Source organism: Psammomys obesus, unplaced genomic scaffold (genome assembly GCF_907164565.1).
Source record: "Psammomys obesus unplaced genomic scaffold, mPsaObe1.curated_primary_1811, whole genome shotgun sequence".
In the NCBI taxonomy this organism is placed as follows: Eukaryota; Metazoa; Chordata; class Mammalia; order Rodentia; family Muridae; genus Psammomys; species Psammomys obesus.
Genome location: NW_026592710.1, coordinates 6,765,389 through 6,780,067, shown reverse-complemented (window position 1 = coordinate 6,780,067; position 14,679 = coordinate 6,765,389). Strand labels below are relative to the sequence as shown.

The 14,679-nt window shown below is 48.3% G+C and overlaps 1 protein-coding gene across 2 annotated transcripts in view; it reads right to left on the bottom strand.

The window, feature by feature from the left end:
- The window catches only part of Cenps (centromere protein S), a 13,730-nt gene extending 1,051 nt beyond the window's left edge, over positions 1-12,679 (bottom strand). Inside the window, exons 1-5 of one of the 2 annotated variants that reach the window (XR_008721046.1) lie at positions 12,569-12,679; positions 8,959-9,082; positions 8,191-8,224; positions 2,827-2,893; positions 1,193-1,622 (exon numbers count right to left, since the gene is read on the bottom strand). Coding sequence is in view for 1 of the 2 variants with exons in the window: in XM_055615363.1 (XP_055471338.1) it covers positions 1,485-1,622; positions 2,827-2,893; positions 8,191-8,224; positions 8,959-9,082; positions 12,569-12,616 (411 nt within the window). In the remaining variant the exon portion in view is untranslated. Of the gene's footprint in view, positions 1-47; positions 1,623-2,826; positions 2,894-8,190; positions 8,225-8,958; positions 9,083-12,568 lie in introns of those variants that run through there. The other variant, XM_055615363.1, reaches the window with a different exon arrangement.
- Between the last annotated feature and the right edge of the window lie 2,000 nt (positions 12,680-14,679).

Here is a 14,679-nt window from a genome sequence, read left to right as displayed (position 1 = left end):
GAAAGAAAGAAAGAAAGAAAGAAAGAAAGAAAGAAAGAAAGAAAGAAGGAAGGAAGGAAGGAAGGAAGGAAAGAAGCAGAATTACTGTTTATGGAATTGTCAAGATGGCTCAATGAACACAGCACTTGTAATACAAAGCTGATAACCTACAGCTTCACCCTGCAACCTGCATACCGGTGGGAGGGAAGAACATACTGGTGCTTTAACAAACTTGTCCTCTGACCCGCACACATGTGCCCCTCCCCCTGACGCAGACATCTTTTTCTTTCCCCCAAGACAGGTTTTCTCTGTCTACAACCCTGTTGTAGACCAGGCTGGCCGTGAACTAACAGAGATCCGAGTGGCTCTGCCTCCTGAGTGCTGGGATCAAAGGCGTGTACCACCACACCTGGCTGGCACCTTTTTAAAATTTACTTTTAAGAATACAAGTTGATAGATGGGCAAGTGTAAGATGCCTCTCTGTGTAGGTTACACTCACTATCTGAGAAACCTGTACTTAGCCAGCTGAGAGCCCACCTCCATTCAAGACAGTGGCAAAGTCCTGGGCCACCTCCCATTCCTCATGGGTTCAGAACTGTGGGGACAAATGCAGACCCCTCATAGCCAGCCAGACCCAAAAAGCCCGCTTCAGACCACCATAGACCCTTGAGATCCAAGGCTTACCACTGAAACAAAGCAATTGGACAGGCAGCCCCTACCTACAGTAAGATCACAGCCCTCCTCAACTTCCAGGGCCTGCTTCCTTCCACCATGGGACCGTGGGATCACACTCAGGACTACACTGGGCTGGCACCTTTACCCAACAAGCTGTCCCGCTGGCCCAGACACTGCCTGTGCCCCTACCACTCTGTAAGGGGGAGAGTGGGCCCTGAGCATCACACAGCCCTTGAGACATAGGGACAGTAGAACAGGGCCCTTCGGACACTCATGGCTCCAGACTTTCTCCTCAAGCAAAGTTCTGCTCAGGAGAGTCAAGGCTTACTTACAAAATTGCTAGAGAAATCACACAAAACCATGTGTTTGAAGAAAATCACCTTTAAGAAACTTTCACTTCCAAACACCATCTTTCCCTGGTGATCAAGGGGCTGCGGGCCTGAAACCTTAGTAGCCAGAGCTAAGTGAACACAGCATCGCTCACCTTTCAGAGACCGTCATTTGGCCTAGAGAATAAACAGTGAAGGACTGTGCTCACCTCCCAAAACATGCAGCACGCCTGACTGCTAGCACACTCCATCAGTCAGCAGCTCACAGGGCGCCTCCATCCGAACACAAGCCTTCCCTGTGCTGAGTGACGTGTGCAATGGCTTTGCAGGAACTCCCAGCTCTTATAAGCTTCTGCTGAGAGTGACTTTAAACAGGCAGCACAAAAAGGTGCCCCGACACTTTTTATTTTTCATTTAAACGTCTCTACTTATCCTTTCAGGCTGCCCTTGGCGGTGTGCAAATCTCCCTGCTGAAGGCTCCCTCCTCCAGGTGGCCAGAGCTTAACTCTCACTGTCCAGCACCTCAGCTTCGGGCTCCCGAGAGCTCCTGTTTTCATCCTCCGGCTTCTTCTTCTTCTTGGCCCTTCGCTCTAGGTTAAGCTGAGCAATCTCTTTGTTCTTCTCTGTGATGTATTTTAGCTATGTGTGTATATATAAAAAGCAAAACTATATTAAGTCTTTAAATCTGTCTGTAAACCATTTTACATACTTACAAATAATCACAACAGCTTATACCTTCTCTGTTCCAAGAGAACCGAGTGGAAAGTCATTGACTAAACTACATATTGAGCACTAAGACTATCCAAGAAATGGAGACAGACACAGTACAAAGGCCAGTCTCTGTTCTTGTGGAGAGGAGGTCAGAGGACGGGCTGAGATCGCTGAGTTCTAGATCTGCCATCAGTCACAGCCACGTGACCCTGGCACCTCTAAGTGTCAAGTGTCTTCACCTAGACACTGGGTCAAAGCGATTCTTTAGATGTGAAAAAGTAGAAACTGTGCTCTCTTCTGCACAGCCAGCCTTGCTGACTTCCATCCATCCCCGGCCCACCTGAATTCCTGGGACAGCCTGCCTGGGGCACACATGTAATCCAGGCCACTGGAGTGCTGACACAGGAGAGCCTCATGGTCAAAGCCTGCCCGGGCTAAAAGTCAAGCTCAGCATGCCCCACCGAATAATTCACTACAACTCCGTCTCAAAACAAGAAATGGGTCTGAAGAGACATATCCGTGGTTAACAACATTTGTGGCTCCAGCAGAAGACCCAGGTTTGACTCCCAGCACCCACACTGTGGCTCACAACCTGTTAACTCCAGTTCCAGGGTATCTGACACCATCTTCTGAGCTCCAAGGGCACCAAGCTAGCATATGGTACACACACAGGCTAAACAGTCATTCACATAAAATAAGCTTTGCCAACAAGAAGCAAAAGGGGGCTGGACGCACAGAATAGTGGCACAGCACTTGTCTAGCATGCAGAAGGCCCTAGGTTCCATCCTAGCACTAGGAGGTGGGTGGGTACCACAGGGAAACCATCCCTGTAGACTAATCATGGTTAGTCTGTGACATCATGTTGTAAATGAAACACGGGGCCAAAGTTTTGAGATGGTACAAAAAAGGTAAATTATGGAATCCAGAGAGAGCTGATTAGAAAAATTGAAATTGGCTTTGCAAGATCCATCACGATGAAAGGAGGACTATAAATTACAGGCAGGGCTGAATGGTTCAACCGTCTCTAGTTTTTAATGCAAGGTGCCCTGAGGAATAACTGCGCGCCAGCAAGTGATTAATTGGGAATAATGTATTCTGGTGGGGAAGGGGAGGAAAGAAATTCATCTCTCACCAGTGAGTTACTCCGCCTGGCTAAGAGCTTCACGTCGTCAGTAGAAATTGTGCTTCTTTTTGCATGTCTGCAGAAAGGGCAGAGGCAAGTCACGAAACATTCGGTATTAAAGTTTTGATGAAATATAAAAGTTCATGGTCAAACTTGCGATGAGCAGGGGTGCCTGCATGCACAGATGGTCAGATTGAAACCATCAGGTAAATAAAGACACAAAAATGAGTAGAGTTTCTAGCCAAGATACCAGTTCCACAGAGGACACAGAAGCCCATCTGTCCACTGGGCCTTCGGACAAAGCGTGCTAGACAGCAGAGAAGGGGGTCTAAGGGTTAGAAGCCTTCTAAAGTCACCTTTCTTGTCTTGGTAGTCAGTTTGACCACAGACTGCGCAAGGTGAGTGTACAGCATTGGTGAAGAAAAAGCACATTGTAAGATACAAGAATGCTCTGCTTAACTTGCTTAAATAGCAAGAAAACACCCACAATGATGACTTCTGAAGCTGTTCTCCAAGGGCTGAATTACAGGCGAAACACATGCAGCTCCTCCTGGGGTATACACGCACGCACGCACGCACGCACGCACACACGCACACACACACACACACACACACACACACGCAGCTCCTCCTGGGGTATACACGCATGCACACACACACACACACACACACACACACACACACACACACACACTCACACACACACACAGACCTGAGCCTGGCAGAACAAAGAACTCCCTTTAAACTGGTTCTGCCTCCTGCTCACAATTTGGACCCAGAACATCACTGCCGTCCTCCAACCCTCTCTATGAAAGATGGGCTAAGAGGGATGGGGCTGCAGACAGGACTGCAGAGGGTGGAGTTCAATTCTCAACATGTACGTCTGGCAGATCACAACTGCCTGTAACTGCAGGCCCAGGGCCCACTGCCTCTTCTGGCCTTCGAGGGCTTCCATGCTCAGGAGCATATACACATATACCTGAGATAATGAACTGTTCTGCAATTGCTGAGTATCTCATTTCCCACCATGACCAACTTCCATCCAAACTAAGAGCAAACAGGAATAACTTGTGTCCTTAATAACTAGCTCAAAGGTCAGACCCAATTAGTCCTCACAGAATGTCGGCTTGCTCAATTGAAGATGGAATCATACCACCGGGTATGGTGGGCACGTCTTTAATCCCAGCACTCAGGAGGCAGAGATAGGCAGATCACTGTAAGTTTGAGGCCAGCCTGGTCTACAAATTCCTGGACAGCCAAGGCTACAGAGTCGGAAAAAAAAAAAACAAACCAAACAAACAAAATGATGAAATCACACAGCAATTATAGGACAGTTAATGACCAGATTCATTCTTTACACCATTTTTTACACCTAAATGTGTACATTCGATGTGCCACTTCATCATAACAGACAATAGTGCTTGTACGAGAATAGAAGTTTGAGGGCAGCCTGGGCTATGAAGTGAGTTCCAGGATGGCCAGGGCTACAAAGAAAACCATGTCTTGAAGAACCAAAACAGAAAAGATTAGAAGAAAGTTGAGACAGTGTCTCACTCTTATATAGCTCAGGTTGGCCTTATACTGGCAATCCTCCTGCCTCTTCCTCTGGAGTGCTGAGATTACAGGCATAAACCACCAGACTTGACTTAAACCTTATCATTAGTTGTCTGGCAGTAGTGACGCACACCTTTGATCCCAGCACTTGGGAGACAGAGGCAGTCGACTTTCTGAGTTTGAGGCCAGCCTAGTCTACAGAATGAGTTCTAGAATGGCCAGGGCTACACAGAGAAACCTTGTCTCAAAAAAAAAAAAAAAAAAAACCAAAAAACAAAAAACAAAACAAACAAACAACAAAAAAAAACCCAAACCCCCCCCCCCAAAAAAAAACAAAAAACAAAGAACAAAAAAACCCCAAACTCTTCTCATTATAACCTGCAAGGACCAGGACAATGTCAGAAGCAACCAAAAAGTATAAAGCCATGGCACAGAGCCAGGTGCTGTGGTGCACACCTTTGACCCCAGCACTCTGGGAGACAGAGGCAAGTGGATCTCTAAGTTCAAGACCAGCCTGGTCTACAAAGTGAGTCTAGGACAGCCAAGGCTATACAAAGAAACACTCTCCTGAAAAAAACAAAACAACAACAAACAAAGCCACGGCACAGATGTCCTGGAGAGTAAATAGCCAGACACTGATAAGCAGTGTGGGCCAGTCTCCATCTGTTCATACATGTATTTTCAAATACAGTGAAAGAAAGAAATGAAATCAGATATGGCAGCGCACACCTTTATTTCCAGCACTCGGGAGGCAGAGGCAGGCGGGTCTCTGAGTTCGAGACCAGCCTGGTCTACAAAGCAAGTTTCAGGACAGCCAGGGCTACACAGTGAGACCCTGTCTTAAGAAAAGACAAAACAAAACAAAGAAATGAGCACGCTGCCTTTTCAAAGTGGCTGTTCCTGGGAGTTGGTGGAGAGCAGCACAGTTGATGCCCTCTACCCTTCAGCCTGGTGCCCGGTATCTGTGCCAGATTTTAATGTCCTCATCATCCTAGCAGGAGCAGAGGCTATGCTACACACCTGCCTTTGCTGGCAATAGCAGAAACTCCCCAAGTCAAGTCCCAACTCTAGAAAATTACTCTTCCTGGGAACGGAGGAACAGTTGTTACATTGATTTTTTTTTTTTTTAATATGAATGCTCTCCTTCCATTTGTGTGGCCAAGGCGGTCAGAGGAGGGCATTGGAGCCGTTGGAACTGCAGTTCCAGGTGGTTGTGAGCCACCATGTGGGGCTGGGAATTAAATGTGGGTCCCCTGCAAGAGCAATTAATGTTCTCAACCTCCAGGTCATCTCTAGAGTCCCAAAGAGCATTCTTAATGAAAGATGTCAAGGCTGGGAATGGGGGCATACACCTTGAATCCCAGCATTCCAGAAGCATAGGCAGGTGAATTTCTATGAGTAGGCTAGCCTGATCTACATGGTGAGCTGCAGGCCAGTCAGGGCTACACAGTAAAACCTGTCTCAGAAAATAAACAGATTCAAATGTTTAAAACTATTTCAAGAGCCAAGAGGTACACGCTTTTAATCCTAGCACTCAGGAGGCAGAGTCGGGCAGATCTCTGTGAGTTTGAGACCAGCCTGATCTAAAGAGCTAATTCTAGAGCAGCTAAGGCTATACAGAGAAACCTTGTCTTGAAAAATCAAAAATAAATAAATTAAATTAAAAAAAAAACTTAAAAATAAAACTACTAGGGGCTAGAAATGTAGCTCAGTTGGCAGTTCTTGCCCAGCATGCAGGAAGCCCTGGGTTCAATCCCAGCACCACAGAAACCAGCTGTGGTGGCAGAACACACCTGTAATCAATCCCAGGGCTTAGGGGGTGGAGGCAGGAGGGTCTGAAGTTCAAGGTCATTCTCAGATACCAACATGTTTGAGGCCAGCAAGGAGCATATGTGACCTTGTCTCTAAGTTAATTAATTAATTAAAACTAGTAAATAAAAACCCTGGGATTTCCACGCTAAATATTAAATTCATAGCTGGGCACGGTGGCGCACACTAGTCCCAGCACTCTGAGAGGCAGAGGCAGGCAGATCTCTGCTGAGTTTGAGGCCAGCCCGGCCTACAAATTGAGTCCAGGACAGCCAGGGCTCCATTACACAGAGAAACCCCAGGGACCTCCTGGCTACCCCACCCCACGCCCACCTCAGGCTTTCAGGAGGCTGCGGCAGAGGCACATGCATCACCTAGAGAAAACTTTTAGAGTAAAGAGGCTCTCAATGGTGGGACATGTGCCTGCCATGCACAGGCCCCAGGTTGGAGCCCTATATGCCCGACCATGCAAACCAACAGTCCAGACTATCAGGGAGCTCAACGGGCTACTACAGTGAACATTTCTATTATCGTTCTCATTATTCATTTATTTTGGAGACCCACGCCCGTCAAATCTTTTATGCCAACCATATGTCTGTCACTGAACTCCACAAACTCCTGGTTCCTGATTTTTCTTTAAAATTTATTTTTGTGTGTATGTGTGTATTGTATGCATGTATGTCTAGCGCCTAATCCCTGAGGAGGTCAGAAGAGGGTGTGGACAACTGGGAGCCATCATGTAGGTCTGGAAATTGAACTCAGGTCCTCTGCAAGAACACGTGTGGGTTCTTATCCACTGAGCTACCTCTTCACCCAGGTTTCTGGATTTTTTGACAAAGCGTCACTATGTAATCTAATACATAGACTAATCCTAAACACGTGATCCTTCTGCTTCAGCTTCCTAAGCACCAAGATTACAGGCATGCCCCTACCACACCCAGCTTGTTTTTGGAACTACATACACACACACACACACACACACACACACACACAGGTTTTTTTTTTTTTTTTTTGAGACAGGGTTTCTCTGTGTAGCCTTGGCTGTCCTGGACTCACTTTATAGGCCAGGCTGGCCTCAAACGTACAAAAATCTGCTGCCTCTGCCTCCCTGAGTGCTAGGATTCACAAAAACATTTTTAAAGCTTCCATTGACTTCCATAGCTAACACAGAAAGGGGACGAGAAGGCAATGGACACGTCAGGACTGAGAGGTGGGCAATAAGCAGCAGCTGGATGGCAGCGGGGTGAGCTATTAGCATCCCATAATACTACCTTATCCCTCTTGGCTAAGCTGATGATGCTAAGCAGTTTTTAGGGACTGATAATATATGTGTAGAAGGGGAAGATTTAGAGGCCCCTGAGAACCCACGGCTGTGATTCACTGAGAATATCCATCCCAGGGCCAGAGCGCAGAGCCGCAAGGTGAGGAGTGAGGCTACGAAGCTGAGCGAGCAGAAGCCTCAGTCATTCCAACTGCTGGGTGAAAGCAATGGTCTCCAATTACCTGAGCACTAATTGCAGAGAGAACATAAATCACCTGTAAAAGCTTGGGCCGCTCCAGCTGAGAGCAAGCCTCCCCCCCCTTCCCAGGATGATTACGTCTTCCTCACAGAAAACACGGAATGAAAAGCCCATCCTTCTCTGTACACCTGCAAGCAATCGGAGCTGGGGCACAATTCGGCCTTCTCCGTGGGGGACCAACCCCCAAGTTCCCAGACCCTGGGAAATCAAACCGTCCCCAAGAAACAGTTTCTAAAACTGGCAGCCAAACACGTGCAGAGTCAGGGGATGCAATCCAGACCTTTGTCAGCAGGGGCTGGGTAACGTGAGGCTGTCAAAGAGTCGGAAATGGTGAGACAATCTGGGCTGACGTGTTCCGAGCAGATGTGAATTTCCTGCAGCATCGTGATCAGCCACAAGCCCCCAGAAAACAAGAACTCCTGAAATACACCACCAGATGGGGACAATGATGTCAATGGACCTCACGTTACACAACAGCTTCTCTACCCACCTGGCAAACATTTCGAGGTCTTTAGCAAAAGTTTCTGAAAGAAAGGGAAAAAATAGATTTTAGCTGGCTTATCTTCACCTTCAGGGGTGAAGCCTTGGCTTCTAGTCAGCACAGCAGCAGCTTTTTAAGATATCCACCCCTCACTGTCCTTCCCAGCACCCTCCATGCTTCTTATAAGTCTTGTGTCCTAACAACTAACTAACTGATGACACTTTGGTCTCTAAAGACTATAGACCATCCTTTCTCTTTTTTTTTTTTGGTCTTTGAGCCAGGGTTTCAATATGTAGCCTTGGCTGACCTGGACTCGCTTTTTAGACCAGGCTGGCCTCGAACTCACAGAGATCCACCCGCCTCTGCCTCCCAGAGCAATGGGATTATAGGCCTGTGCCACCACCGCACCTGGCACCATCTTTTAAATTCTGCTCTAAGTTATAGCTTGTGAGGACACTACATTCCTCAAGTCAGGCAAGTGCCAAGGCCACTGGTTCAGCTGTCACATACACTATGGAAAGCATGGGAGTGTCACAGAACACTGAAATGGAAACAGCGTCCAAGGTTCCTGCCACCAGGGCAGCTTAAGCAAGGGGCCGATGCCCGGGGCTGGCACAACAGGGCAGCCTAGCAGTCCCTCCCACACAGCATCCGGATGGTCCAGCCGGGAGGTGATCAGGGAGGCTGTGGTCAGTGTTGTGTGAGGGGATGAGACATGCCGTAGCCTCCGAGGCACCGGCCCCAGGCAAATCCCGAATCAAAGGGCAGCGGCCTTACCACACTGACGAAAGGTCACCTCCGAGATGGCTGCGATGGTCTGTTTGCTGAACTGCATCTGTTTGTCCAGTGCGACCTCCTGGCAGAGGCAGCCAACTGTGTAGTGAACTGCGGCCTTTAGCCTCTGCGGGGAAACCAGAGTCCTCAGGGGCTATAAACAAGGGCTCCCATACCTTAGAGTAAGACCAAGCAGGGGGCTGCCCAATTCCTGCAGGGCTCGCCACCGAGGCAGCCTGACACTCTCTGGAGTGTGACTTGGGAAATCCTGGCTTTCAGCTGATGGTTATGATTTAGGTGACACCAGCGCCTACCCTCCCTCAGCTTCCGTCCAACTGCTCCTCAAGGGCCCATATGGAGAATGGAGGAGAAACCAGTTTGTGGCCTAACGAAGACAGAGAGCCCCCATCCCTCTGTTCAAGTCCCTAGAAGCCTCAGCCCTGCCTGTGCAGGTCACGGGACACTACCAGGAGAGACACCTGACCACCTCAATAGCCTTCAGGACCCTCAGGAAGAGCTGGGAACCAACCCAGGGCCTCACACGTTAGGCAAACACTTTCACTGAGTCACAGCCCCAGTCCCCAGAAGCCCTTTCCAACACTGAAAACTCTCGCTCTTCCCCACTCTGAGGGGGGGAAGAGGCTCCGACGGAGCCAAGCAGCAGCCCTGCTCTCTCTCCACTGATGTGTGAGCTCCTGAATCTAGATACCAGCAAGTGTCCACTGCATAGGCAAGACGAAGATCAACTGCAGAGATAAGTCCAGGACATTTGGTCAGGCAGATGAACGAGGGACATGTCCCTAACCCCTCGTCTGCTCAGACATCGGGCAAGGGAAACCCAGGCCTTTGGCAGAAGAGATAAAAGAGCTAACAGCCTAGCCTTACGGTCCTCTTTCAGGTAGGGTGGGGGCTGGGAACAGGACATGGACCTCTCTGAACGCATCTGGCTTCCGGAGGTTTTGTCTGCCCCTGCCTTCCCTCTTCCACGCTGCAGACTTGGTGGCTAAATCACCAGACCCCGAACTCAAGGGCAGGACCCTTCCACGTACCAAGAATGCCAGTTGGGTGGGCGTTGGGGCCCCCTCAGGCACACCAGAGCTGAGATGCAAATTTAAAGTCAACTTTACAACCTCATCTCATCAGTAAGCCTTTACTATCTGCTAAGGGCCAGGCCATGCTCTGAGAGCTGAGAACACAGAAACAGAAATGTAGCTACCATTGTAGTAAAAATGTACTACCGGCAACGCAACTCAGACGCAGGGTCCTCGCCTCGAATGTACAAGGACCTGATTTCTATCCCTGCACCACAAAAGAGAAATAATAATACAATTAAATAAAAAATAAAAACAAGACTTCCAGGCGTGGTGGTGCATGCTGTTAATCCCAGAACGCAGGAAGCAGAGTCTGTATGATTTCCAGGCTAGCCAGGGCTACGTAGTAAGATCCTGTCAAAGCCACACTGATGCACAACTCTAATCTTTCCTCTCTCCAGGAGACAGAGGCAGGCAGATCTCTGTGAGTTCAAGGCTAATCTGATCTACAGAGTGGGTTCCAGGACAGCCAAGGCTGCAGAGAAACCTTGTCTTGAAAACCCAAATCAAACCAAAAACCAAACAAAAAAAACAAACAAAATGAAAGTGAAGACCAAGGAGACAAAAGTAACCCAATCTTTGATTTGATCCTAGATGAAGGAAAAAGGACAACTAAATCTTGAGGACAAATGCAGACATTTGACTACAGACTGTATATTCAACAATGTAATTCCATCCAAGTTAAACTTACTCTGATCCCTTCTAGGCCTGTAATCCCAGCATTTGGGAGGTGGAGGCAGAAGATCAGAAGGTCAATGCCAGCATGCGCTACGGAAGACCCAGTCTGAAAGCAACTAAGCAAACTTCTGCAATGTGATAGACTTCAGGGAGGCTGTCAGAGCACACACCACTATCTTGCCTGCTGGAGCTGAATACGCCACCCTGAACTTGACCTGTACTTTCATCTAACTTCCATTTTATTTTTTTAGACAAGGGTCTCCCTGTAACACGGACTGGCCTAGAACTCAGAGATCTGCCTGCCTCTTCCTCCTCAGGGCTGGAATCAAAGGAGCAGGCCAGACTTCATCTGAACCTAGAACCTCCGTGTTGGTGTTGCAGGCTAAAATGGAGATCAGCCGATCCCTAAGCACAGCCAGGGCTTTAATACCTAAATAAGACCCTGGAATAGCACTTGCTACAAGAGAATAAATAAGCAGTGTTCCTACCTTCCTAATACGGCAACACTTTAATACAGTTATTCATATATTATTTTAATTTTATTACATAAACCATAACATTAATTTTTATTTCACGTGCACTGTGTTTTGCCTGCATGTATGTCTATACGAGGGTATTGGATCCTGGAGTTACAGAGAGTTGTCAGCTGCCACGTGAGTGCTGGGAGTTGAACCCAGGTCCTCTGAAAGAGGAGCCCCTCCTCTTATCCACTGAGCCATCTCTCCAGCTCATAAAATTATTTCATTGCTACTTCGTCACTGTAATTTTGCTACTGTTATGAATCACAATGTAAGTATCGGATACGCAGGTTGAGAACCAATGAAACAAAGCAAGCTGTCAACAATGAAAGCAGACAGTGGGCACTCGGGTGGACGGTCCGAATGTCTGAAGTCCTTGAAATAAGAGGGCAGGGCACCGGCTGCCGGGACTCAGAGCTAGCTAAGGAAGAAATCCCCAACCCTTGGCTCGCAGCGTTCCCAGCTGAGGCTGCAGCCCTGATTCATGAAACAACTGAACACTGGCTCTGACAGCACCCTGCGCGGCAGTTATTCCGATTCCAACTTTGCAAAGGAGAAAACCGCACTTGGGCCCCGGCAAACTGAAGCTAGAGGACTCAAACCACACCCATCGCAGAGGGCGGATTCCAGGGCAGCCTGCCAGGCGCTGGATCCCCGCCCTGCAGCGCCGTTCTCTCGTACAGAGCACAGGCCGCATTTCCCAGGTCCCTCGGGGACTAGCGAACTGCTTAGATCCTCTCTTGCTCTTTACTGACGGGTTTCACTGTGTAGACTAGGCTAGCCTCGAGCTCAGACATCGGCTTGCTCTCACTCCTGGGTGTTGGACTCAGCCTGAGCTGAGCCCCCAGGCCCTGCCCTCTCTTGCTTCTGAGACAGGCTATCTCTAGGTAGCTAACTGATGCGAAACTCATAATCCTCCAGCTTCAACCTCTAAATCAGTGTGTCTCAGTTTCTCTCCCCTCACCCACCCCCTCTCTCTCTTTTCGTTTTCCGAGACAGGGTCTCTCTGGGTAGCCTGACTGTCCTGGACTCGCTCTGTAGACCAGGCTGTCCTCGAACTTGAAGATCCGTGTGCCTCTGCCTCCCGCGTGCTGGGCAAAACTGCCAACTAAGCCCCGTCTTCTTCCTTTAACGCCCACATCGCACCCTCACGGCCCCGCGAACGACCGAGACACGGGCGGGCGGGACGCCCCTCGCGGAGAACCTCAAGCCCGCGCTGCAGCGAGCGACGCATGCGTACACGCGGAGGCGTCTAGGGACTTGGGGCCTTGCCCTCTCCCAGGACCGCGCCGCGCCGCCCTCGCTGGGACCCTGTCTATTTCGTACCTGCCGGTGAGAGAACTGCCGCTGCTCCTCAGCCTCCACCTCCTCCATCCCGGCGGACCACCCCAGCAGGCGCGCCACTGTCGGGTCAGATTTCCCGCGCTACCTCTGCAACCGGAGGCGCAGAGGGTCAAACGCGGAGCGCCTCCTTCCCGCCCCGCGCCCGCCACCTAGCGGCGGCTCGCGGAAGGGTCTTGCTGGAGTTGGTGTGACTCCAGGATCCGACCCACCAATCCTTTGATACCCAGCTGGCTCTTGTTTCCTAATAAAAAGAAAAAATTAAGAACAGACACAAACGGAAATGTGAGGGCGATGCATTAGCATTTAGAAGGAAAACCCCGGGACAGGCAAGCTTGAAATCCTGAAGGAATCGAATGGAGAAGAGAGACATGGAGGTCAGCCCCATGGCCGAAGCCTGCCACACTGTGCTAATCCCAAAGATTTGAGGAGAAAAACCACCCACCCAAACCGTCATGGCCTAGTCAATTAACGCAAGCAATTAATTAATTAAAGCAACTCTTTTATTTGTGTACATGAGCTGCCTCGCCCTAAGGTAGGGTTTGAGAGGTCAGTATTGAAGGTGAGGAAGCCAAGGTTTTTATAGTTCAGCGGTAAGGGGTTTCCAAATGGGGGGGGGGGGGAGGCAAATAGACAGAGTCATAAGAGCAAAACATAAGCATAACAAGGTAGTCATAACAACCTCCTGAAACAAAGACATGATTGCAAGATGGTCGTAACAACAGGGAGTCATAACCAGGTAGTCATAAACTTTTGAAACAGAAGGAGGTTTGCAAGATGGTAATAACAACTTTTTATTTTAGTTCCATCCATTTGCCTACAAATTTCATGATTCCTTTGTTTTTAATAGCTGAGCAAGATTCCATTGTGTAGATGTACCACAGTTTCTTTACCCATTCTTCAGTTGAGGAACATCTAGGTTGTTTCAAGTTTCTGGCTGTTATGACTAAAGCTGATATGAACATAGTTGAGCAAAAGTCCTTCTTTAATACTGCAGCATCTTTTGGATATATGCCCGGGAGTGGTATAGCTGGATTTTGAAGAACTATCCTCAATTTTCTGAGAAATCTCCAGATTGATTTCCACAGTGGTTGTACAAGTTTGCACCCCCACCAGCAATGGAGGAGGGTTCCCCCTGCTCCACACCCTCCCCAGCATGTGCTGTCACATTCTGATAGACGTAAGATGGAACCTCAGAGTCATTTTGGTTTGCATTTCCCTGATGACTAAGGAAATTGAGCATTTCTTTAAGTGATTCTCAGCCATTAGAAATTTCTCTGTTGAGAATTTTTGGGTTAGCTCTGTGTCCCATTTTTAAATGGGATTATTTGGTTTGTTGGTGATTCTTTTTTGAGACAGGAATACTCTGTGTAGCCTTGGCTGTCCTGAACTCATTTTGTACACCAGGCTGGCCTCAAACTCACAGAGATCTGTCTGCTCTGCCTTCCAGAGTGCTGGGATTACAGGCATGCACCACCATGCCTGGCTATGTTGATGTCTTTGATCCACCTAGACTTGAGTTTTGTGCAAATATGAATCTATTTGTATTTTTCTACATGTAGACAACCAGTTAGACCAGTGCCATTTGTTGATACTTTCTTTTTTCCATTGTATGGTTTTAGCTTTAGCTTATTTGTCAAAAATCAAGTGTTGCTAGGTGTGTGAGTTTATTTCTGGGTCTTCAATTTGATTTCATCAACCAACCAGTCTGTTTCTATGCCAATACCATGCAGGTTTTTTATTACTATAGCTCTGTAGTACAGCTTGAAATCAGAGATGTAGATTCCATTCTTTACAGCAGTAGGATCACACATGTCAGTGAGTTTTAATGGTTCCTTTTTCTTTTTAAGCCTTTGAGGGTTTTAATCAACACAGTCTCCCCAATTTTCTTTTTTTCTGAGACAGGGTTCTCTGTGTAGCTTTGGCTATCCTGGATTTTCTCTGTGGAACAGGCCGGCTTCAAATTCAAAGAGGGCCGCCTTCCTCTGCCTCCCAAGTGCTGGGATTAAAGGCATGCGCCATCATCACCCAGATGTCTCCCCAGTTTTCACAGCAGCTTCTCCCCACATGAAGCATCTATGTTGCCAGGATGGTGG